We start from the raw sequence: 24942 nt of genomic DNA, 5'->3' as shown, positions 1-24942 counted from the left end.
CCGGAGCCTGTGCTCCAAAACGGGAGAGGCCACAACAGTGAGAGGCCCGCGTACTGCAAAAAAAAAAATAATAATAATAATCATTTCATGATGCATGTAAGTCAAATCATTATACTGTACACTTCATCTTTGATATACGAGTTATTTAATTCTGTTACGGACATAAGTTATACTCTGTATGATTTCAGTTTTTTTACATTTGTTAAGGTTTTTTTTATGGCCTAGAATATGATCTGTTTTGGTGAGTTATCCATGTGCAGTTGAAGAGAATGTGTATTTTGCTATTGTTGCTTGGAATGTTCTACAACTGTAAACTAGGTCAAGTAAGTTGATGGTGCTCTTCAGGGGTTCTGTATCCTTGATAATTTTCTCTCTACCTGTTCTGTGGATTACTGAGAGAGTAGTTGTAGCTTCCTACTGTAACTGAGGATTTATCTGTTTCTCCTTTCAGTCCCATCAGTTTTTGCTTCATGTATTTGAAGCTCTGTTAAAAAATTATATATGCTCTATTAAAAAAATTATATATGTGGAAACGAGTGTTCACACATAAATATATCTGGAGGAAAATACTCTAAATTATTAACAATGGTTACTGGGGTGGGGGGGTATTGGAGGCTTTTATTCTCTATGTTAAATAGTTCTGTAATTTTAAGTGTTTTATAGTATACATGTATTATTTTTGAAATTTGAAAATATACAGACATGTTTTAAGGGAAAGAGAAAGGTGATTGCATGCCTTCAAATGTGTCCCCCTAGCCTGGGCTATCTTGGAAAAAAGTCAGCTGGGTGCTCTCTGTCCCATTCCTGCCAAGCTCCCAGACCATGGCTTCTACCTCCTGCTTCTGCTTGCTTACCAGCCCTTCCTTCTCACTTCCTGTCATCTGGCTTTGGGCCCAGGTGCCTGGGAAAGAAACAATTTTTTGAGGTCACCATGTGGTCTGCCAACCCAGCAGGCTTTCCACCATGTGACTTGACTTTGCTGAGCAAATTTCACCCACTTTATCTTCAGATTATTTCTCAATGTTTTCCATTTTCCAGACTCTTATTCTCTCAAGATATTCCCCCTTTCTCATCACTGGGCCAGCTCTTACTTTTCCCTCAGGAATCAGAGTAAATGTCTCCAGGAATCCTTGCCAAACCTCAGCCGGCCTCTGCTCCCAGCATTCCCTGCAGAATACGCATCACTCTTGTTGAACGCCTGGCTCCCACGCAGACTGGAAGTCCTATGAGAATTGGGGCTATGTCCACCTGCCTCTGCTATTGACTCACCTACATAGAAAGATTCCCAAATTGCCTCTTTGCAGCCAACCTCTCCTGTATATAGCTCCCAAGTGAATCACTTTAATCATGTCATCCCCAGTTCTAGAACCTGCAGTGACTTGCTGGTGCCTATTGAATCAAATCCAAACTCTTCCTCTTGTGTATATTTAATTACATCAACTTTAAAGATTTCTGTTCAATGAGGTGGACAAAGTTAAGAGAGAGATGACAAAATGGGAGAATATTTTTGCAAGGTCCAAAACCAACATAGATTCTTCCAGATCTCTTGCAAATCAACCTCCAAAAAAGCAACAATAGAAATATGATCCAATGATATAAAAAGACTTTATATAAGAGGAAACGTTAAAGACTAATCACCAAGTGCAGTGATGCTCAAACTCTTTGATGATCAGACAAATGCAAATAAAACAACAGTGAGATAATACCTCAGTCGGGGTAGGAAAAATCAGACAGCTGGATAATATCAATCATATGGGAATATAGGAACCTCCTGCTCTGCGTGTGGGAGTGTGGCCTGGTGCAGACATTGCGGAGAAAAATATGGCTGTACTTAGTCAAATGAAGACAGATGTATTTATACCCTATGACCTAGCAAGTCCACTCCTGGCTTCTACATTTATAACCCAGAGAGATCCTCACTAGATCCATAAGAGGACAAGGCTGAGGATGTGCGTTGCAGCATTGCTTACTGGAGGGGAGTTGGGTGCAGTCGGATGTCCCTCCCTGGGAGAGTGGAGAGGCCAAAGGTGGGGGATGCCCCCATGGAGCACCCCACAGCAATTAAAGCAACTCAGTGTTCACAGGGCAACCTGGCTGGATCTTAAAGCCACAGTGCTGGGTGCAAAGAGGACGAACAGAGCAAGGCCTGGAACATAGTGCTGCTAATGTATAGAAATACACACACACTGTATGGTCAGGCCATTCAAGATGGCTGTTCGCTTGCTCTGTGTACATCCCCTGCCCGACCAGTGCCTGCTTCACCTATACCCTATGCACATGACTGACCTTCCTATGTACTTGCCCCAGGCCCAGCTAGTGATAGCTTATCAAAGGGGTGGTGAGGGGCATGCCTCTCTGCTGCTTTCCTTGGTAACTAATGAGCCAACCTGATGTCAGTTCCCCCTATATGTGGCAGTCTCCCGTTCCCTTAGGGAGTGAAGACTGCCACCACGTCCTGTCTGCCGTATGTGGTGAGGCGTCACTCCAGGACCTTGCTTCACACATGTAAGCTCCCCCATCCATTAAACCATTGATGTGTCTCTTGCTGACTCTGGGCTCTTTCTTCGGTCTCGAAGCTGGGCAAGCACAGGGCTTGTAGGCCTGTGGGGTACAGCCCAACACACACATACCCCCTGAAACCAACCAAAAAGAGACATCCTGAGAAAGTTGGTTATGGATTGAATGTTAGGTATTTTTTTTTGCTAATTTTGTTGGGTGTGACAAGGGCACTGCCGTTGGGTTCAAAAATGATCAGTGCTGGGGGGGACGCATAGCTGAAAAGTATAAGGGTGAAATGGCATGACGTATGAAATTTACTTTCAAGTATTTAGTTCAGCAGAGGGGAAAAAAGAGAAATGTATTTTAGGCAAAGATTTAAGCAAGATTTTAAGGCAAAATCTTGGTAAGTTCTGCGTCTAGGAGATGAGTGTCTGGTGGTTCGTTGTACTATTGTCTCTACTTCTGTGTATGTATTAAAATTCATAGTGAAAGCTAAAACAATATCAATGATACACATTTTCAAGACTATGTTCACACAAAAAGATACACATTAAACATGTGAGAGTGACTGCCTATGGAGGGGAAAGAAAATAGGAGGGAATAGAAAATGAGGCCAAAGGGGAAGGAAGGAAATAAGAAGTCAACGAAAATCCACTCTGAACTCAGGAGGATGATTAACTTAACCCTTTGCACCTAAAGTCCAAAAGAAGGAGGAAAGAAATTGATATCCCCTATACCTCTACCACCGTGGCCTTTTAATTGTTTCCATCTAAGCCTCTAACCTTCATTCCTGTGCCCGCCGTACTTTTCCACAAGGCTGTTACCATGACAGTCACATCGCTGCATGCTTCCCTTAGGAATAGGAATGCACTTTTTCTTTTTTAATTAATCAATTAATTTACTTATTTTTAAATTTTTGGGGGGGCTGTGTTGGGTCTCGTTGCCGCGCAAGGGCTTTCTTTTTCTAGTTGAGGCAAGCAGGGGCTACTCTTCACTGTGGTGCCCAGGCTTCTCATTGCGGTGGCTTCTCCTGTTGCGAAGCACGGGCTCTAGGCGTGCAGGCTTCAGTAGTTGTGACACACAGGCTCAGTAGTTGTGGCGCACGGGCTTAGTTGCTCTGCGGCACGTGGGATCTTCCCGGACCAGGGATCAAACCCTTGTCCCCTGCATTGGCAGGTGGATTCTTAACCACTGCGCCACTAGGGAAATCCTAGGAATGCACTTTTGCTTACTCAGTGCCAGCACTGGGCTAGGACCCACTGGTGTGTGATCTCAATTCATCCTCTCAGTAACGTTATGAGGTAAGTACCGTGTCCTGATCTCCATTTTACAGATGCAGAAAACTGAGCTCAGGAATGTGGTTCTTAGCTGGAATTTCAAATATCTCGGCCTCAGATGCCCAGGATCAGGTGATTGCACCAAGCTGATCCAATCACTTCTTCATCATCATCATCATTATTTTTAGGGCCTGCCTAATGGTCCATTATGTTGGTGTTGGGTAATTCACTGTAATTACTAACTGCTCTCCTATTGCTGAGTATTTGGACTCTTTCTAGCTTTTTGCTTTCATAGACAGTCCTGCAAAGAATAGTTTCAGGTATAGAGATTTTTGATTCTGTTGAATTATTCCCTTACCAGGAGTGGGTTAGGGTTAGGTTGCTTTGTGTTCACACAAAAGGGTGTACCTCATTATGGCAGTGAATTCACGTTGAGGTAGTTTTCCTGGCAGGAAATGTGGACGTGGGGGGCAGGGCATCTGCGAGGAGACAGGTCAGGAAATGTCGGGAGAGTAAGGTCTCGGGCCAGGCAGGAAGCTGGATCCTGATTGATTTTTGTGGTCTTCACATTTCCTTAACGCCTTCCCTGCTGGCTTAGGGTGTCCCTCTGTCAAGTCCTGGGGACTGGGACAACTCTGTGGGACATGAAGCTGCTGTGTGGGAGGTGAGTGGCTGAGACTACTATCCTGGGGCCACAGTAGCTCTCTGGCCCTTTGGCGGCCGCCCTGGCCAGCCTGGGAGGGGTCAGCTGGGGATAGGCAGCATGTAAATATAGATGCAGGGAAGGAAGCCAGGCGGCCCAACCCTGCACTGACCTCTCTTTGGAAGGTTGGGGTGGTGAGGGATGATGTCCTGACACCTTCCTCACCAGGGTGGGTGACACCTGGCCCAGCAGTCCCCTAGAGTTGCTGGAAGTGGCTGGGGGTGGGAGTGGGGGGCAGGGCCTCCAAGGGCGTCACAGTGGGGGCTGGTGGAAAGCTGGTCAGGAGATGCTGTTCCCGTGTGACCGATGGCAAATCGCATTTTCTCTCTGACAATTTCTGTTAGCGGTGCTGCCCAGCCTGATGTGTCCAGGCTAAGGGGCTAACTGGTCCTAAGGGATGTGGGGTTCACTGTGCAAGGGGCAGGGGGCGCCCCTCTCCCCACCTCCATGGGTCTTGCTTATTTTGGAGAGGAGGGATGTCCGGGGCATAAACTTGTCTTCCCTTGCTCTCCCACCCCCTCACGGGGTGCTGGCCCGCTCCACCCTAGGGCTCTGGGCCACCAGCCCTGCCTCTCCCCCAACTCTAGTGCCACTCCCCTCCCCCAGCCTGACCCTTCCTGACCCTTAGGGCCGCAGCCCTGCACCAGCTCCACACCATACATTCCTTCTCCACCTGGTCCAGCCCAGACCCCTTGGACCCGCGACCCTGGGAAGGGAATTCCAGCCTGGTACTCACTCCACCACAGATGCATTTATTAGTAAAACCTATTCCCAAGCATCAAGGGGAAGGGTGCTAGCAGGGTGAGTGACTTTTTCCACTTGGCAGTGTTCACGGAGCAGAGGGTAGGAATGGGCAGGGGCATCCCAGTCAGAATAACGATACCAGCAGCTAACTTTACTGAACTCTTCTGAAGGGGTCTGAGGCCAGGCGCTGTGCTAAGCAATCACTTTATAGGCAATGTCTCCTTTAATCCTTATAACAAACCTACGAAGTAGGTACCATTATCGTCCCCATTTTACAGATGAGGAAACTGAGGCATAGAACAGTGAAGTGGTGGGAAGCAGCTGTGAGCCTTCAGGAGGTACCCGAGAACCCTCTCTCTGCCTCCTTTTTTTCTGTCACACCCTGATTCTCAGTTTCAACCATCTCTCACCGCTTCCAGTTCTTTCAACTCTTTTTATATTTTTCTTTTGTAAAAAAAATAGATTTTGCCCATATTCTGCAGCTCCCACTGTCTCCTACCCCAGTTGGTCGAATCTGGGTTCTCCCCAAGATTTGGTTCAAGTGGAGTTGAGGACAGTGTGTCTCTAATTGGGGCTCGCATGCGCGAGTGTGCCTGCGTGTAGCTGAAGTACAATGAAAGCTCTGAGGATACACAAGGTATAAATTACAAACTTCTCTCCCTCCCCCTCCCCATCTCCTCCCTATCTTCCCACCCTCCCCTAACCCCCATCCAAATCAAGAACAGACTGTACACTGCCCCCCACTCCCAACCCCAAGGCAAGGTCTTGTCTCAGTCACCTCTGTGTCCACGGGGTCCAGGGCCTTAGATAAATGTTTGTGGAATGAATGAATGAGAGCATGGGGGAGGGAGCAGCACTTAGGAGTCCTGAGTCCCAGCCCTGATTTTGTCCTCACCTGCACCTTGCCCTCACCAGGACACCTTCCTCCGCCCCAGAGAAGAGGGTCCCCAGTGGGAGCAGAGAGGGGGAAGAGAGGGGCCAGCAGGGACATCTCTAAGCATGGAAAGGTGGGTGACTGAAGTAGGCTCTGGCCTCAGAGGTCAAATCCCAGCTGTATGGCTCAGGAGCTATGTGACTTTGGGCAGGCTTGAAGAACGATGATTACTGTATAATAGTCCTTTTAGATTTTACGAAGCCCTTTTTTCACATTTATCTTTGGTCCTCAGAAACCATCCTGTAATGTGGGTGTGATTATCAATATACCCATTTTACAGACGAGGAAGCAGAGGCTGGAGAGATCCAGGGACTTGCCCAAGGTCACACAGAAAGCAGGAATTTGAATCCCCCCCACCCAACTCCCATCCTCTTTACTTCCCCTGTCTGTGTCATGAGGAGGTAGGGCTTGAATCTAAGTCTTCCAGGGTGGGACCCCCAGGTGGCAGTGTGGCCACAGGAGGGACTGCACAGCGAATCCCCTACTGTGGGCCCCACTGGCCTTTTCCATCCAGAAAAGCCAGTCTACCCTTCATACAAGGTTTCCTAGACACCTTTTCCTTCCCCCACCCGTGGCCCCAGGGCCTCGACTGCTGCCCCAGGAGGGACCTGGGAGTCCATAGGGTGCCCATGAACTTCTGCTTTTCCTGGGAGAGTGGGGAAGTAGAATGATGGAGGGGGCTCTGGGGCCTGGGCCCTCCCCTCACACAGGCATGGCCACCTCATCATATTCATCCTGACCATTCTCTTCATCGAAGTTCGGCTTGGAATTGTCAGCATCCAGCTGGTGGGGGGGGTCAGGAAGGACATAGGGTGAGTGGCTGAGGGCCCAGGTGAGCCCTCCCCCCAGCGCTGAGGCACCTCCGGGGTCAGGAGAGCCTGTCTCTCTTTGAAGCTTGGACAAGTCTTGTCCTGTCCCTGCATCTCCTAGGGTTGGTCTCGATGAGAGGTTTCCTCAGGGTGGGGAGCCTGCAGGAATCTGGTGCCCTGGTAGGAGAGGGCCTCCCGAGGGCAGGCAGGAGACCCCTTCACCGGGGCAGCGCCACAGTGACCTGTGTCACATCGTGGAAGAATTCTACTGGAAGAGCCACTCTCCGGATGGTTTATAAGACCACAGGACTAGCCGCTCAGGGGTGGGGACCACCCACGTGGAACACACCTCGTGAGCCTCTCAGTCCTCTCACCAGCCCTGTCCTTATTCCTCTCTTTACAGGTGAGGAAACCTGAGGCACAGAGAAACGAGGCCGCCAGCTCCAGGGCACACACCGGGGTGTGGCAGGGCCGGGATTTGGACGCAGGCCCCAACCTAGACCTTCATCACCAGGCTCTTCTGCCCTCCTTCGTTCCCAGACACACCTCTCACATCCTCTGAGCCCCACTGGTGACCCCTCGCTGCCCTCTGCTCGGGAGTTGTGCCCTCTGGCCATAGGAAATGGCGGGGAGGGGCGCGGGCTGGGTCGGGGGAGAAGCAACTCACACACTGGAGCTCCAGGTTCTGGAAGACGAGTGGCAGCAGGAAGTGGCGTAGGGGCACCGTGAGGATGAGGACGAACGGCAGGGCCAGCGAGATGGTTTTGATGCTCCTCACCACCCACAGCACTACCAGGCAGATGATCTGCGTGCCCGTGAACAAGTGCATGCGCCAGGTTCTCACCTGCGGGCGGAGGCTGGGGTCATGGCCTGCCCTGCCCAGGCACCCAGCGACACCCCCCCGCCCCTGACCTGGGCAGCCGGGAGGGCCCCGTACCCGCTTGGCGTAGGGCACATCCGGGTGGTACTTGCGCGGCTTGAACAGAAGCAAGATGCGGTCAAAAAGCTGGATGCCACTGAGGGATGTGACCCCCATGTAGAGGAAGATGCCAAACAGCACAGCCAAGGGGATGTGGGACAGGATGGGCCCCATGAGGATGGACAGGCCTGTGGGGAGAACCACGCCGTCTTAGCCCCAGCTGCCCCAGAGGATCGGCACAAGAAGAGGCTGGGGAATGAAGTCACAGGGACTATATGGAACCCTTTTTGTGGATCCTCTTTTTTTTTTTTTTTTTTTTCTGGCCGCGCCGGGAACCTTCCGGGATCTTATTTCCCCAACCGGGGATGGAGCCCGGGCCCACAGCAGTGCAAGCACCCAGTCTTAACCACTGGACCACCAGGGAATTCCCTGGATCCTCTTAGTAGGTATTACCCCCATTTTGCAGATGAGGAAGCAGACTCAGAGAGGTGAAGCAACTAACGTAAGGCCACACAGCTAGGAAGTGGGAGAGCAGGGAGTCAGACTCTTGCCGGCCTGACTTCAAGGCCCACTCCTCTAACCTAGGGAGTCACGGAGGGCAGAGAAGCCCACCTTTCCTCTTACCCCGGTCCAGAATGCCTCCACCTACCCAAATCCCAGCCCTCCTCCAGCTAGCATCAGCTTCGCCTCCTTTAGGAACCTTCCCTGGCCTCTCCATCAGCGACCATGGCACTGCCCTCACCAAGCCCAACTGGATTCTCAGCTGCTCTGGAACTCAGATGAGTCTTCACCTCACACCCCCACCTAGGAGCACTGCCCTTTGTACGAGTCACAGAGCAGCTGAGCTAGAGAGAGCTCAGGCATCTAATGAACCCTCTAATGGTGCAGAGAGGGAAACTTGAGGTCCAGAGACAAGGTGGGATACCTAGTCAGCAGCGGGGCAGGGCTGGAACCCACAGCTCACTGAGCTGTTGGGGAAGCTCAGAGTACAGGGTCTTGTCTAGAGAAGCTTCCAGTAATGGAGTGCCCCCCCCATCCCCCTCAGATCCCATTTCAGTGCCTTGGGTATTTCCTCCAGAATTCCTTCATGTGAATAACTGACACTGGGGAGATGTGGGCAGTGGGTGTTTGGGGAGCCCTGGCTGCAGGGTGGGCAGGGCTGGAGGGGCACTGGATCCTGAGGGGCAGGGGCTGAGGGTGCTGGAAAGTGTGGCCAATCCTCACTCACCCACGAGCACAGAGACCAGGAGCCCGCTGATCCGCTGTTCCTTGACTTCCTGAATCTGGGCTGCAGCCCCTGGGGTGCTGGCCTTGCTCATGACCGTAAGGGCATTGGCGTGGGTGACAGAACGCACAGTGGTGGCACTGAGCCAGGGCAGCCCAAAGAGGGTGGCCAGCCCGCCCATGCCCATGACCAGCAGCAGGTCCAGGTGGAAGCCAGAGCCCTTGACCACCTTGCGCTCCGGTTTGCTGATGATCAGCCTGGGGGTGTGGAAGGTCAGGAGTCACCAGGGCTCTCCTTCACCCCAACCCCCTTTACCCTCTCTTTCCTCCCCTAGACTTGGTCCCTCTGTACTTTAGTTTATCCTTCTTTGCCCATCTCCCTTAGAGTTCCTTTCTCCCCTCCCTCCTGCACCATCTTGAGAATCGAGACTCTAAGAGCAGAAGTGTCTTCATCATCACCTAGAACACCCACCGGCAGATCTACACTGAAGCTAAAGAAGCATAAGCTTCAGGGAACCTCACGGGTACAGGCCCTTTCCAAGATCTAGCACCTAATTTTATAGTTCTCATTTTATATTCTTTTTATTAAAAAGGGCTCCCCAAATAGTACCATGTCATGTCCCACAAAACCTGGACCTCCTGCCTGTCCATCATTCCTACTAGCACTCAGTCCCTGGTGTTCTGCCTGCCTGGAGCCTGTCCCTTTCTCTGCCTCGGACCCTCCCAGGCCCAGTCCCACCCTGGCTCTTACGTGGTGATCTGGGACTCAAGGAAAATGAGGATGAAGACCAGCAGGGCAGGCAGGACAGAGGCAAACATCATCCAGATGGGAAATGGCTTATATAAGCCCAGCGGGTGGATGAGCCAGCCTCGGGCCGAGGTGTTGGATACGGTGAGGCCTGTAGGTACACTGAGTTTCTGGGGGAGGGGGATGCTGGTGAGAACACCTGGGGGCAGGGGGATGGGGAAAGGTGGGGACAGGGAGAACCAGGGTCCTGAGCACTTGGGAACTTACTTATATTGAGCATCTACTTTGTACTCAGTCACTGCACTGAGCCCTTTACATACATTTTCTCATTCCCTACTTTATAGATGAGGAAACAGGATCAGGGAAGTTACGTAGCTGGCTCTGCATTGCACGGCTATTTGGTAGCAAAACTGAGATTCATACTCAGATCAACCCGGCTTCAAAGCGGATTCTTTCCTACTGCCCTGGATTAAGGAGTAAAAGGGGGCAAACGGACCCAGGCCCTTTCTTCAGCCAGAGGGGTCCTGAAGGGCTGTGGGAAGAACATGGGGCTGCTTGGAGAGACAGGACTGGGGAAGGGGTAGTTCTAGCTGGTTTCAGGTTTGGGAAGGCAGTTTGGGGGAGGGTGCACGCCGGGGGAATGAAATAAGGGTTGGGGGAGAGGGTTACCTGGGTGTAGGTGTCCTGGATGAGGGCATCCACCATGACCATGATCAGGATAGAGATGGGAACCCCAAAGTCCCCAATGACTCGTCGCAGCTGAGGGCAGGTGAAGGGACCAATGGTCAGTGCCCAGTTGCTTCCCGCCTCTCACCTGCCATTTGCCCCCACTCCTGCCCCAACTTCACCAGGGGGTCCCACTCTCCCCAGGGGGAACATCTAATGCCCTGTCCTGCTTCTCAACATACCTGCCTCCTTTCTTGTTCACCTGGCCCAGCCCCACCCCCAGCCCCACAGCTTCTCCACTCCCTTCCAAGAACTGTCCTTGGTTCCCCACTGGGTTCTCAGCCTGGACGTGCCGAGAAAGGGAGATGCGCTTGTCTCAAGAGTAAAATCCTGCATGATGAGGGGGGGAGGGAGGCTTGGAATGGGAAATGGGAATCTAGGGTAAGAAGGGGAACTAATGGCACTGGGAAAGCTGAGGGGAGTGCTGGAGACTGGGATAGGGCAGTGTAGGCAAGGACAGGTGGGGGGGACGTGCTGACCTTGCCAGGGAAGTAGGAGCTGTTCTTGAACTTGCGCAGCATCATGGCGAACAAGAAGGTGCCAGCCATGAGCACAAGAGAGAGGAGGGCTGTGTTGGGCAGGGGGGCCTGAGGTTTGGGTATTCTTGTCACATTGTGGTCATAGTTCTCCAGCAGTGGGTGGTCCTGGAAGATCTGCAGCAGAAAACCAAGGCATCCTCTTCCCTCCCATCCATCCATCCTCCAGCCATCATGATACATGCATCCTGTATCATCTAACTATGCATCGTCCACCCATCCATTATCCATCTCTCTATTCAGCATCTCTCTCTCTATTCATCATCCATTCATCCATCCATTAGCCATCCATTCATCCATCCGTCTGTCTATGCATCATCCATGCATCATGCATCTACCTATCTTCTTCCTCAGCTGACATAGTAACAGAGAGGCAATGGGATTCCACAGCTTGGTTTTCAGGACTGAGGACCAGGCTAGGCTTGGGCGGGGCAGGCCATGGAGGAAATGAGTGTGTGTGTGTGTGTGTGTGTGTGTGTGTGTGTGCGCGTGCACGCGCACACGAGCTTCCAGGGCCTGGGAGCCATGAGAAGGCTGGAGGGCAGGAAACAAATGTCAAGGAGGTTCCTAAAAAGACTTAGGCTCCAGAGACTTGGAAAACAGAGAAGGACCCACTGACCAACAGAATCAGGGGTGATGTACAGTATCCACCCTTCCTCCGTATAAAATGCAGACACAGAGGTAGGCATAGTTTAAGGTGACAGAGCTGAGGAGGCAGGGTATGCCCGCTGCAGGCCCTGCAGTTCCCAAGGGCAACTGCAGGAGAAGGAGTGGGGGACTTCAGAGTCTCCAGGACCCCTGCTACCCCGCCATGCCTGCAGTTTCCCACATTCAGTCTCACACGTGCCCACTGGTTACTGCATGTGGTTATACACACGGGCCTGTGCGGGCAGAGGGGAGCTCTCATGCACCGTCACCCCGCACAGCCATGGTGAGAATACCGGCCCACAGACAGCCGGCATCAACATGTATGTGGTCACAGTCCCATACCGTGAAAACACGGCCACATAAATGCTGTACAGACACATGTGCAATGACACCCACAGTCACACAGCTTGTGCACAGTCACACACACACACATGCACGCACACGTGCCTCTTAACACTCCCACGGCCCTCACCTTGATCAGCTTGGAGAAGGTCTCATAGATGAAGATGAGGGAGATGAGGAAGGAGAAGATCTCCTGGGTGTAGCGGGAGATGAAGCGGACCAGGAAGCTGCCCTCGAAGGCCACCACCAGCACCACCAGCAGGATGAGCCAGAAGCCAATCCACACGCGGCCCACAATGTACTCCAGGCCGTTACTCTTGCAGAACTGTAGGGTGGTCAGAGGGAGCTGGGGTCAGATAAATGGTCCCAGGCCCCGTGCATTGAGCAGGTTGGGCCAGGGGCCAGTGACGGGGCGACAGTGGGGCCAGAACAGAGCTACCGAGAAGAAGGCCTCCTCAAACACGAGCAGGGGTCCTGAGAAGCCCACCACGAGCAGGGGCTGAGCCCCCAGCAGGGAGAAGAGGATGCCCTGTACTGCGGTGGAGACAAGCAGCTCCGACACACCCATCAGGTTGTGGGTCTTTTCTCCTGTGGATGGAAGTGAGAGTGTGATCAAGGTCAAGATCATTTCCAGAGGCTTCACGGGACAGGTGATGTGGGGGTCCAGAGCGTCAGGCCGGGGCAAAGTCAGGGCTAATACAGAGGCCAGGGGGTCAGAGGTGAGGGTTAGTGGGACACACAGAGGCACTGACCCAGGAGGCCACCGAAGGTGATGGCGGGTGACAGGGCGGCAAAGTAGATGAAGATGATGGCAGACAGGACCTGGGGGTTCAAGGCGTCCGTGACGTCACTCAAGTAGCGGGGGTAGCGGCGCCGGAGGTCACGTACCATTCCCCCAAAGAGCCTGCCTGTCCGCTGCAGAGGGTCATCCTGGGTGTCCTCTAGACCCCCATTCAAATCTGTAGAGAAGGACAGGACCACCGTCACGGGGGGTGGAAGGGGGAAGTGTGGGGAAAAAGAAGGGAATTGTCTGATGGGAATGGGGTGGTCCAGGAGGCTGGGAGGCATGAGGACAGGGAGAGGGGACATGGGAGATTTAATGGGAAGAGGGGAGGTAGGGGCTCACAGGGCTGTGCTGGGCTGTCTGAAGGTCTGGGGGCTCAGCAAGCCTAGGGCTGGGCAGGGCAGGGCAAGTACCTAGGCCCTTGAGGAAGCTGGGCTCTGGCTTGGCAGAGCTGGGCAGGTAGCGTCTTTTCAGCAGCTCTTTCTGCACGGGCACCAGACTGAGCAGGGCATCCTCAGAGGGCGTGTCCATGGGAGGCAACACCAGACTGCAGTCGAGGAAGCCCTCTAGGGAATGCACCAGCATCTCCTTGGTCTGGGCCAAGTATGCATCAGTGCGGAACACCTGGGAGCAGGAAGGAAGGTGAGAGCCACAAGGCCCTGCTCAACAAAAGGATCCAAGAGGCCACAGCCAGGGCCTCTGGGGCCCCTCTCCCCCAGCTCCTGCTTGCTGGGAACTGCTTTTCCTTCCCCCCTGACCTTCCACCTTCGACTCTGAAAGGGCTTTGGGGAGGCAGACAGGGCCCTGAGTCGGGAAAGCAGAAAGAACTAAAGTGAACCAGGTGGCTTATAGCAGACCAGACGGAACGAGAGCAGATCAGGCCAGACCAGGCCAACCCTAACCAGACAGAACCAGAGCAGAGTGGGCCAGACTAGACCAGGCCTGATCAGGCAGTGCTCGGCCAGACTACACGGGCCTGGACTCCCCCTGGCCAGACGGGACGGAAGCAGCTAGATCAGACTGAATGGGCCAAACTAGTGAAGTTAAAGTAACCGGGGCCGGGGACGAGGCCTCAGCGGCCACCCAGCCCCCTGGGCTCCCCCAGCCCTCGCCGGCCCCTCCTCACCCTCTCTGACATGAGGGTAGCAGCAGCCCGGCCCAGCTGGTTGTAGTCGATGTTGGGGGCCTCAGGTCCCAGCAACACAATGAGGAAGCGCACAGGGACTGCCGGCCCCTCTGGCTCCTGTGGCTTCTGCTCCGTCTCCATAGGCTCCTTTAGTCGCACAAAGCCCAGCACTGGCCGCTCCAGGAACCTGGCACAGCCTGTTGGGGACAGATGAAGTGAAGTGGTCGGGCCAGGCCAAGGCGGGCGCGCTGCTGGGGTCCAGGGCTAGGGAGAGGCAGGCTGGGCCAGGGCAGGAGGCAGGAGCAGGGGACGTGCAGGGGTGAGGGATGGACGCTCTGCCCACTTACCCACCAGCACCAGGGTGGCCTCCCGGTCCTGGGGACTCTTTCCCAGCATTCCAGATGACGAGTGCCCTTCCGCGCTCCCCTCTCCCTGTTGGAAGGAGGGTGGTGAGGGGAGTCCTCCAGCCACTCTGGACCCTGGACACTGGAGCAGCCCACCCCGTCTGCCCTACCCGTTCTCATTTCGAACCACGTTCAGGCTGGGAGCTTTCCGGGTCTCCTCACACACCCCTGGTCCAGCCTCACCTGTTCCCAGAAGAGCTCTGTCTCCAGCGAGGGATGCTGTGGGAGCAGAGGCTGTGAAGGGTCCCCAGAATGTGTCAGGACTGCAGGCTTCACACTCCCCAGGGCCTCCACATCTCTGGCGTGGCTGCAGGATGACACACAGGGGACATGGTCTGAGTAGGCTGCTCAGCCTGGGCTGTCAGCAGAGTGGAGACCGGTGGTGGGAGGGACATGGGACTTGCCAGTGACCAGACTAGAGAGGCCCAGGGCGGAAGGAGAATCAGCCTCCTCTGAAGGACACTGTGGATGGAAGCGGGTGGCCTCTGTCTGGAATGACTAGGTGGAGCCAGAAGAATGGATGGAGAGAGGGACCTTGAGAGTCCGCCCTCCTGGGGACCAGCGGCCTCCAACCCTGAGCGTGGAGACATGGTTACCGCTCGAGAGGTGCTGGAAGCACGAGACATTGTGGAAGAAAAGTGGGACCCAGCCTGGTAGGGAGGGGCCCTTTGGACCCCCAGGGAGAGCTTGGGGCAGGCGGGCCGGGGAGATGGGCCCTGTGGGTGTGGAATCCAGTGCCTGGCAGGGAGGGGCACCTGTGTTTGAGCAGCAGGACCCGGAACAGATTTTCTCGGTCCTCAGGCTGGATCTGCCACTCGAAGATAAACCTGTCCAGCAGCTGGCTGACCACCCCGGCCAGGGATTTCTCTGGCAGGTCCAGGAGGACAGTACCTGCAGGCAGGGGAGGGGTGAATGGGCTGGCTGGCCCTGGCCCTCCTCCTCCCTAGCAGCTTCACATGCAGGGGTCACACGCAGAGGGGCACAGAGGGGCTCACTCACCCTTGGCAAAGGCTTTCTGCAGCTCCAAGAGGCTCCAGAAGGTGAGGTAAGACAGGTGTGGGCGGCCCCAGGTGCCGTCCTTCCCCAGGTTCTCCTCTAGCCGCACCCAGCGTGCTGTCTCCATCCACTGTAGCTCCTGGTTCTTTTCATCCATCACCAGTTCCCGCAGCTCCACGAGGACCTGCAGCCCCACGGGCCTGAATTAGTCCCTCGGGCCCCGGGCAGGGCTATGGGGAGGCTGGAAGCCCAGGGCACGGTGGGCACTTAGCAGGCTCTGAGAGATGTCTGTCCGAGGGCCAGGGGTCCTGGAGCACTCAGGGCAGAGCCTGAGCTCGGAAGGCACCGTCAGGAGCTACATCCTCAGGGTGTAGAGTGAGGTGTGACATGTGAGGAGATGATTGGGGGTCCCCCACCTCTGGCTCTGTTCCCCAACCTCCTGACCAGGCCCCTCACCCCATTTCAGAGGCATCTGAAGAAACTCTGGGCCCAAAGGGCTGCTAGAGTGGGCAGGAAAGGAAAGGAGAGGGAAGCCTTCGGGGTCACTGGGTCAGCCTCCTGCCTCCAAGATTGTGGTGTGGGCTCAGCATGCCCTTGGGGTTCCTTGGGGCCAGATGGCCAGTCCCAGGGGTCTAGCTGAGGGCAGACCCGATTTTCTAACCAGCTAGACCATCTGGAGTCCAGCAAGGACGTGGGGGGCCTTGGGGGACCGGGCTAAGGAGAGCACGTATTTAATTCTGTGCTTCCCCAGGGAGTAACGGACAGCCCAGCCAGGGCCAGCGGACCGGGTGGCTCAGACCTCCAGCTGTCAATTTATCTCTGTCCAGGGAGCTCCCCCATCAGTGGAAGGGGGCCCCGGGTCTCCCCCCTCACTGGGAGCCGTCCTTTCCCTATTTCCCAGGATGCCCATTCCTTCTCTCCCTGTCTGCGGGGTCTCCCCATCCTGAAACTGTAGCTTCCCCTCTGCTGCTCTCCTCCCCTGGTAGAATGATGGATCCCAAGGGCAGCACAGGAAAGAGACTCGGGGGAGGCTGGGGTGCTCACCTCGAGGACGTCTGGGGGGCGGCGCGACGCGGTGTGGTAGTCTGTGGCTGTTGGCTCGGTGAGTTGAGCTGAAAATCAAGAGGCCGGGTTAGCACTGGCCCCAGAAAATTCCCGCAAGACTTTCCTCCACCACCCAGCATGAGCCTCGGACACCACACGGGATGATGCCGCTCTCCCTCTCCTTGCCCCTGGCTGGGACCCTGCCCCTGCTGCTCAGTGGGCTGTGGGCCCCCACGCTTGTTCTTGGCCGCCCAGCCTGGCACTGTCACTCCCCATCTGAACGCTGTGGAGGACCCCTCAGAGGTGACGAGGAGGGTCATCTCCAAAGGGATTGGGGGGTCCTGAATGGCAATTCTCTTCGCTCTCCTGCTACCTTCTGGGACCAGATTCCCTTCTTTCCTCCCACCTGCCTCAACAATCCCACCAGCCAGTAGCTTCTTGCTGCCTCCAAGTGGAGCTTGGGTGCCCCGTGGGGTCTGCCCTTATATTATTGGCCCCTACACCCCCAGCCCTCATTTCCCAGAGGGGCCTCTTATCTCCAATACCAATTGCCAGCACTTAAGTCCTGTTGACAGTAAACAGGTCCCTTCCCCGGGCTCCCCAACCGAGACCTTGGGCAGGCCCAGGAAGGTTTCCTGATGTTTCTCCGCCCTGAGGGTCCCCACGGCCCCCCCATTTCTCAGGACTTCTGGACCCCCAAACAGAATGATGTTCCCAGAACAGGCCTAGTGCCTGGCCTGGAAGCTGGCATTGGATGGGCACGGGTGGCATGCGGGCTCATGCCCTCGTCCCCGACAGGCCTGGCTGCCCTCTTACAAATCTAAGGGGCACAGTGTTGGGTGACTGGTCCTGCCTCCAGCCCCCACCCCCAGTCCCCTCCTGTGATCATTTCAAACAAAACTCTGTTTATCCTTCAATCAGCCAGGATTGTGGGAGAACTGGCCCTGGGGCTGGGCCGGTGGGGAGCGGGGAGAAGGGGAGGACAAGTTCCCCACCTGTGTCTGATGGGGCTCAGCAGCTCATCCCAGCAGGACAGAGGGAGATGGGGCTCACCTTCTGCTTCCTCCACCTGGAGCGTGGGGAATCCAAGGTCTTCATATTCCTTCTGCTCTAGAAACTCCTCCAGCTTATCTTCATTCTCCTGTGAGAAGTTGCCATCAGGGCTGGGCTGTGGAGGGGGCTCCACAAACCTCCGTGAAGGTAGGAGTCCAGGGTTAGGAGCCCTATGCCACCCAAGACTCACCTGTGAATCCCCCATGGCGCTGTCCTGATTGTTCAATTGTCTGCAGTGATCTGAGCCCCCAGCATAACCCACACTGCAGGTCCCTGCAGGGGAAAGGCACAGGGCAGCCTGGGGTCTCCCATTCGTCCCCACAGGGGGCTGTATTTGAGCGAAGGGGGATCCCAGGTGTTGGGAGACAACGGGGTCAGAGGAAAGAAGTGTGAGTGGGGGGTTGGATTTGTAGGTCTGAGGGCAGGTGTGCAGGGGCCAGAGAGACAGGGCAGAGCAGGGAAGATGAAACTTAGCTGGCACCAGTTTGGGAGGATGGGGGGGGGGGAGTTCTTCCAATCCGACTCCTTCCTCCATCCACCAGTCCTCACCTGGCTTCCTTTTCTGCCCATCCCCAGGAATCACCAACTCCAGGAGCGTGAACTGTCCCTCCTTCAGGGAGCTTAGCTGAGAGTCTCCACAGAATACCCTCTTCTCCCAGAAATGGCTGCCTCCTCCTGGGCATGGGGCTGCAGTATCCTTAGGAGTGGCTCACAGGTCCTGGATGATATGGCCTTGCTTCTCTCCCCTTGAACTCCATCTTGAACTCCCTCTCTCTTGCTCTCTCACCACCTATTCCATTGGCCTCCTTACCAAGCCCTTTCCTGCCCCAGGGCCTTTGCACATGTCGTTGGCCACATCCTGGATGCCCCTACTCCCACACCAGCCCTTCCCACATCTCAGCTCATATGCTACCTCTTCAGAGTCCCTTCTTGACCACCCTAACAGTCACTAACCCAATCTGTCATTTTCTGGTTTCTTAATTCATTTGTGGATATATGGTCTGAGGATGCCTCTAGAAAGGAAGCCACACGAGGGCTAAGATCCTGCGCGTCTCAATCCTCACTGGATCTCCCACTCCTAGCAGAGTGGTTGCCACATAGTAGGCGCTCAATAAGTATGTGTTGAAAGAATGTAAGAATGGCTCCCCCTTGCAGGCTTGGGGCTCTGGGGCTGGGGAGCCAGGATGACTAGGAGCCAGCCAGGAGGCAGTGGAGCCCTGCGCCTCCGTTTTCTCAGTTGTGTCTCTAGTGGAGAGGAAGGATGCCCACCGCAGGAATGTGAGGACCAGCCCAAGGAGAGCACAGGGGTGCCCTGGCGCGGCTCCAGGCTGGGTGTGGAGGGACATCCTTCTCCGCCTTACCCACAGCAGCAGAGCGCATTGTAGCAACAAGGCTTTGGGTCAGGTTGACAAACGTGCCCACTCTGTGCCTGGCATGGAGCCTGGGAAACTGAGATGAACAAGAGACGGTTCTACTCTCCAGAAGCTCGCAACCTTGACTGGGGAGACAAGCTGGGAACACGTGACAGGCTAAGGCGTTCAGGAGAAAACACATGCCCCAGACAAACACAAGCAGTGAGCAGACCGTGCTGGGTGCTGAGGATGCCTGTGGCAGGGGGAAGCAGCACTCGCGGTGGGGCCACAGGCGGAGTGTTTCTGGTGGAGGGGACACTGGTGCTGGTTCCAGAAGCACCGGTGGGATGTGAAGGGCTGAGAGGTGGGGAGGGCTAGCCCGGGTGCCAGGAATGGTGGGCAAGATGCAGAAAGAGGGCCATGCAGGACAGGGCTGGGCGCTGTGGGAGGGAACCGGGCAGGGAGCATATACGGAAAGAGCCATTCTGAGGAATGGATGGCCCTGAAGCCCTTAGAGATAGAGAGAGGGGCATGAATGAGCCCCTGACCTACACTGAGAAAGGCAGGGCTCCCTGCCTTGGGGGGTTGTAGGGCAAGTGATGGCCGTGGTGGGGGGGCGGTTTCCAAAGCCTGAGGATGGGGTGTCCCTCCTGCAGGGGACTTGCCCTTTGAAGAGTCTGGTCATGCACCCTTTTTCTCTCCCTCTTCTGTCTCTCCGTGTCCCCGTCTTCCCAGGTTCCCCTGCCTTCCTCTTCTCCCATTTTTATTCTCTTTCTCCCTTCTCTGGCCTTGTTACCTGAGGTGCTAAACATATGCCACGCCCCCCACCACGCCCTATGGGCTGGGACTGTGGTCTTAGTTTCCCATTTGAGAGGGTAGAGGGTCAGAAGGTCCCTTCGGAGCCCGAGAACCCGGACATCCAGGCTGCCTCTCTGCCACTGACTGGCAGCTCCCTGCCTCTCTCTAGGGCTCAGTCACCCCGTCTGTACAATGGGACGCCTTCCTACTGGGGTTCTGAGACACCAGTGAGAGAGGAGAGGGGAGAACAGAGGTGTCTCGAGCTCCGCTGGGGCCTCAGAGGGTGCACCCATGACCCAGATTGTAGCTGCCACCAGGCCCAGCCGCCCCCTCAGCTGCAGGCCTTGCTCTGCTGGCGCTGATAAGAGCCTGGACCCTGATGGCACCGAAGACCTGGAAGCGCACCAAACACCTGGCCAGCCCGCCAGCCAGGGCCAGGCAGATAAGGGGGAGCAGGGCATCTGGGGCCCAGGAAGTGGAGCACAGCTGGAAGAGGCTGGTGGGGGGGGGGCGTGGACCAGAAGGCAGGGAGGGCTCCCTGGTGGCATAGCACCAACTTTGTGTAATCGTCCCGACACCATACATGGCTGTGCCGTTTTATCTCTCCCCAAACCACTCTGTGAGGCGGGCGATGTCATTAGCCTCGCTTTACAGATGAGAAAGCTGAGGTTCAGAGAGGTTTACGGCTTCGGTGCCCTGGCAGGTAGGTAGCAGAGGCAGGATTAAACCCTGCCCTGTCTGACTCCAGCTACACCTCTAACCATTGCCCTGAGTTGTCTCCCAGCTATTAGCTGGTTTAGTATCAGTGACTAAGAGCATGGACCCTGCAATCCGGCTGCCTGGCTTCAAATCCCAGCCCTGCCACTTACTGTGTGACCTTAGGCAACTGACTCATCCTCTCTGTGCCTCAGTTTTCTCATCTGTAACATGGGGGTAATCATAATGACATCTACCTCACAGACCTGTCGTAGCGTTAAGTAAGTTCACGTATATAAAGCACTTAGACTAATGCCTGGCACAAAAGAGCTCTATGTAAAAGTCTGCTATCGTTATCACTGCTACTGGGTATCAAGTACAGACTTGCTATCTTCATCCCCCTCTGATTTTCTTTCAATTCCCATGGAATTAACCTAAGTGTTTTTGAGATCCTCAGGTGGTGGGGGACTCCTCCTTTCCCTCCAAACACCCCCTAGGATGGGGACAGTGCCAGGTCTCCCTGGTTAGATTCCCTGGAAGTGTTTCAAAATGAGAAGCAGTGCCAGCCGAAAATTATTCTCTTAGGAGGGAGACGGGGTGGCCTGGGGATCCCCATACGCAGAGGAAAGAGGAGGCTGGGGGGTGAGACCCAAACCTGTTCGATTCAGGGGCTGGTAAATAGGAGCCTGACAAGGACCCACACCTGGAGGGGAATCAGATTTGCCCCTCCACACACGCTCACCCGGCCAGCTCACCCACGTCTGCTGCCACGTGCCAGCCTTTCCTTCCTAATACCTGCCGCCCCACTCTTCCCAGCTGCAGGGGCCAGTGGGCCTGTGCCCTTAGGGGCAACAACACACATTGTAACGCTCTCATCCCACCCACCAGCACCCCTCTCGCAGGTCCAGCACCCATGCCCATGGGCACAGATTCAGGTTGGGCACCTGCAGAAACCCTCAGGACAGGCACCTCAGGATCACCCCAGCCCCTCCCCGTCCTGCTCACCTGCTCACGAGCCTTCAGGTCCCTCGGCGAACTCCTGCAGCCGCTGGTGGCCTCTACGACCAGCTGAGCTCACACCCGCTCTAACTGCACTCGGTCCTCACTCCTGCGCCCCTGGGGCAGCTCCCAAACCCCTGACTCATGCCCCCGCCTCCTAATCTGCCCGCCCCATGGGTCCTGGGAGCCCCTTCCACCCCCCTGCCCCGCTCCCGCTGGATGCCCAGTAAACAGAGTTATCTCTCACCCACATCTGGACAGCTGTGAGTCTGGCCCACCCCACCCAACCCCGGATGGCCAGCCTCCAAGGCCTCCCAAGGCCCTCCTGTCCCCTACGAGTCTCCTGGGGCTTCCTTCGTGGACTAACATTCGATGGCTGGGTTCCTGGAGCTCCCAGCCTCCCAGCGGGTCTGTCCCAACATCTGGATGCTCCTGTCCTGCCTCTGTCCATCCTATTCTGGCCAGGCCCCTCTGCTCAGGTCCCAAGATGCACGGGCGCTTGCTTTCTCCTGGTGCCGTCCCTCGGGACTCTCTCACTCCTCCTCTGTAGCCTTGCCCTCGGGGACTGGTGTTCATGGAGTGGGGGCACCCAGGCAGCCACTGCCCTTTCTTGCCCCAGACTAGGGCACCCCCTCCATCCTCTCCTCAAGACCCCAACCAGCTCCAAAGAACTGGCACCTGGGCGCTAAGACGCGGCCCTCCAGTCAACCTGAAACAATCTCAGGTCAACAAAAACAACGTCCCCACACGGAGCTCTGAGCTCACAAAGTCCCAATGTCTGGGCACACTGGCTTTTCTGTCGGCAGCCCGACCCAGGCCCCGGGGCCAGAGCAGCCGGCATTCTCAGCTCCCATCGCCACCCCCCAGCAGGGCAGTCTCTGCTCTTGGCGGGCACTGGGGCTGGTCACCGGTTCCTGGGCTCTGGTTGCTAAAGAGGCAGAGACTGAAAGAGGAGTTCAGATGGGCACGAGTGAACAGAGGTTGGAAAGCGGACAGAAAGGGGCTTTTGTGGACACTGCATGGAGGAAGGAAGCCATCCCGGCCCAGCTCTGACCCTGCCTGGCTGCGGGACGCAGGGCAAGCGCTTGCCCCTCTCCGGGCTTCCATGACCTCATCTGTAAAGGGAGAGTGTAGGTTCTGTGGCCGCCAGCTTGGGGATTTCCTGCTTCAGACTCAAACAATACAAACACAGAGACAAGGACAGAGAGGTGGCATATCCAGTCATTCCACAGCCATTTCCCGGGGCTCACCACAAGCCCGCACGTGCCGAGCCCCGGCAGGGAGAGAAAGGGCATCCATCCACTCAGACCCGGAGCTGGAATCCTCCAGTTTGCAGAGGGTCTGTTCCAGGCACTGCGCTGGGGGCTTCACCTGATGGTCACACTTAATCCTTATAGCCTCCCCATTTTACAGAGGAGGAAACTATCACGACAGAGAGGTAAAGTGGCTTCCCAGTAAAAAGAATAACCAATGAATGGGCACCGGCTCTGTGCCGGGTGCCGTGCCTGGCGCTTCACATGCATCATGTCTCTGAGCTCTGCAAGCCCCTCTGAGGAAGGCACTGTTTACTATTGCTCTTCCCCTCTTACAGATGAGAAAGCTGAGGGTGGAGAGGTAGGCGACTCCCCTCAGCTGGTGTCCTGCCTGAGGCCAAGCCCTGGGCTCCCTCCTGCCACCCTTGGCCTCCGTGTCAGTCAGGAGCGGAGCGGCCGTGGCGAAGGGGGATGGGGACGCCTCCTGTGCTCCACGTTGGTGCTCAGTCTCCCAGCTGGTGGCATCTGTTCCAGGCCCTGGTCCAGACTGGGCTGTTTTCTGCAGCTTGCGGCAGCGAATGCCAGATGCAGGCCCTGCCTTCCCACCACAGCCCCGAGGTCCCAGGCACCTTGCCCTCTGCCTGTCCCAGTGGCCGAGAGGCAGCTGAGTGCAGGAGACTGCCACACAGCACCTCTCCCAGGGCCCAGAAAGGACTGGCAGCCAGCTAGGTGAGAGGCGGGGAGAAGAGGGGATGACAAAGGAACATCTGGCTTAGAAGGAGAATCTACCCAGCTGTTCGGCTGTTCTGCAGGGACCAGCCCCTGCCAGCCCACCAGTCACCCAAGCAGCAGCAGAGCGGATCGGCCTCTGGTCCTTCTGCTCACACCACGTGCTCTTGGTCATTCTTGTCACCTTGACTGGGTGTGGCTGTTTCCCCAAATCCACCCAATGTCGCACTTGGCTTGTTTATGATTCTCCAGGAAGAAGTGATGGCTCCTTTCACTCGTTTGATTCCAATTTGGACTTGGGTGAGTTCAATTTATTTGAAGGCTCCAGTGCCTCGCACTGCACAGGGCTCTGGGGAAGTCAGACAAGAGAGGCCTGCCTCCCCTTAGCCATGCCCCTGGACTGGATGGAGATGGTCAGAAAGCCTGGGCTTTGGGGGAATTGAGCAGGGCCCCAGGATGCCCTGAGAGGGTATCCTGATTTGTCCTCCAGGGCCACACTCCCCAGCCCCCCCACCCCCTCATCCTCTTCTCTTAGAGCCCCTCTTGCCATCCAGACCCCGCCATTTCCTAGAGCACTAGGGAGGCGCCTACCTGGTCCCCTCTCCAACGTCCACGGATGCCCCTGTCCAGGTTCATGCTTGTAGAAGTTTGGGTGCCAAGTTCAAATGTCGGCAGGAACAAGGTGAGCCGAGGGCGGAGCCCCAAGCTGGGCCTGCGGAAGCCCACCCTGAACTGGGATTTGGTTGCACCCCCATCTGATGTTATTCCAGACCACACAGCCCAGATCATGGGTTGGGACTGGTTGTCCCCGAGGGAGACCCTGTGGGCTAGGTGTGAAGTTCTCCTGAAGGGAGGAAACGTTTGTATTTTCAGGCAGCCTGGGACACGGTCAGTCCTCAATGAGAAGTGAGGATTTGGCAGTGACCTTGAAAGGGAAGGCTGCCTTCTTTTGGCCTGAGGGAGCTGAGGGGGGTGGGGCCATGGTGAGTTGCCCCTTGCAATGGGCTTGACAGTGAAGTGTTAGGTGGGCCGGTGACCACTGAAGGTAGACCCATCTGGTAGTCTCACACCTACTCTTTGGTGCCCAGTGGGTGATCCTCTTCTGCTCTTCCCAGACCCTTAGCAAAGCCTTGCTGGACAGTTCCCTTGTGGGAACGGAAGGGAGGGTCTGGGCCCAAGTTCAGTGCAAAGTGGTCCACAGTGTGCAGTGGCAGCTAAGGTGAGCGGAGGTCCAGATAGCATGGGATGACCCATCAAAGGGAGCCAGGAGCCTGGCAGAGGGGACCGGGTCTGGCCAGGTGATCTGGAGAGACCCATGGGTATTCCTTGTGAAGATGTGACTTCCTGTGCCCTCCTGGATTGGGGACTCAAACCACTGGGATTTTAAAGGCACACGCGCCACAGCTGGGGCATTTAGGTTCAGTGTGAACTGCTGGGGCAGGTGGCTCTCCCCTTCGCTAGGTGATCTTGAGCTGGCCACATCCTCTCTCCGGTGTTGATTTTCCTCTCTGGGCCAATGTACGCACCAAATGGGATGACAGATGAAAAGGAGCTTGAGAAGATAATCTGCTCTGGACGCAGGTAAGGGACTGAGTCGTG

At 55.7% G+C, this 24942-nt stretch overlaps 2 protein-coding genes across 2 annotated transcripts in view; one reads left to right on the top strand and one right to left on the bottom strand.

Moving 5' to 3' along the window:
* Nucleotides 1-24942, top strand: part of LOC308607068 (uncharacterized protein) — a gene marked incomplete at its 5' end in the record, with an annotated part of 96035 nt that overhangs the window by 13527 nt on the left and 57566 nt on the right. The gene's annotated exons all lie outside the window — the stretch shown is intronic.
* On the bottom strand, nucleotides 6543-21457 carry SLC4A1 (solute carrier family 4 member 1 (Diego blood group)). Its single transcript, XM_081219339.1, has 20 exons — nucleotides 21368-21457; nucleotides 17707-17789; nucleotides 17517-17604; nucleotides 16464-16531; nucleotides 15423-15603; nucleotides 15179-15314; nucleotides 14607-14730; nucleotides 14367-14451; nucleotides 14020-14216; nucleotides 13307-13517; nucleotides 12862-13068; nucleotides 12549-12697; nucleotides 12240-12434; nucleotides 11063-11236; nucleotides 10527-10616; nucleotides 9861-10027; nucleotides 9114-9367; nucleotides 7904-8073; nucleotides 7634-7810; nucleotides 6543-6940 (listed from the first exon to the last, which is right to left on the bottom strand). The coding sequence occupies exons 2-20, from the start codon at nucleotides 17719-17721 to the stop codon at nucleotides 6860-6862; spliced, it is 2769 nt and encodes a 922-aa protein (XP_081075465.1). The 5' UTR covers nucleotides 17722-17789; nucleotides 21368-21457; the 3' UTR covers nucleotides 6543-6859.

The sequence above is a fragment of the Mesoplodon bidens genome, assembly GCF_964165515.1.
Source record: "Mesoplodon bidens genome assembly, chromosome: 19".
NCBI lineage: Eukaryota > Metazoa > Chordata > Mammalia > Artiodactyla > Ziphiidae > Mesoplodon > Mesoplodon bidens.
This window is presented reverse-complemented; position numbering and strand designations above follow the sequence as displayed.

Excerpts from the sequence above, each read along its gene's own strand:
- SLC4A1 (XM_081219339.1), bottom strand. Across the intron at positions 13,518-14,019 it reads CTACCCTCATGTCAGAGAGG|GTGTTCCGCACTGATGCATA; the intron begins GTGAGGAGGGGC and ends TCCTGCTCCCAG. Across the intron at positions 10,617-11,062 it reads GCTCCTACTTCCCTGGCAAG|CTGCGACGAGTCATTGGGGA; the intron begins GTCAGCACGTCC and ends ACCTGCCCTCAG.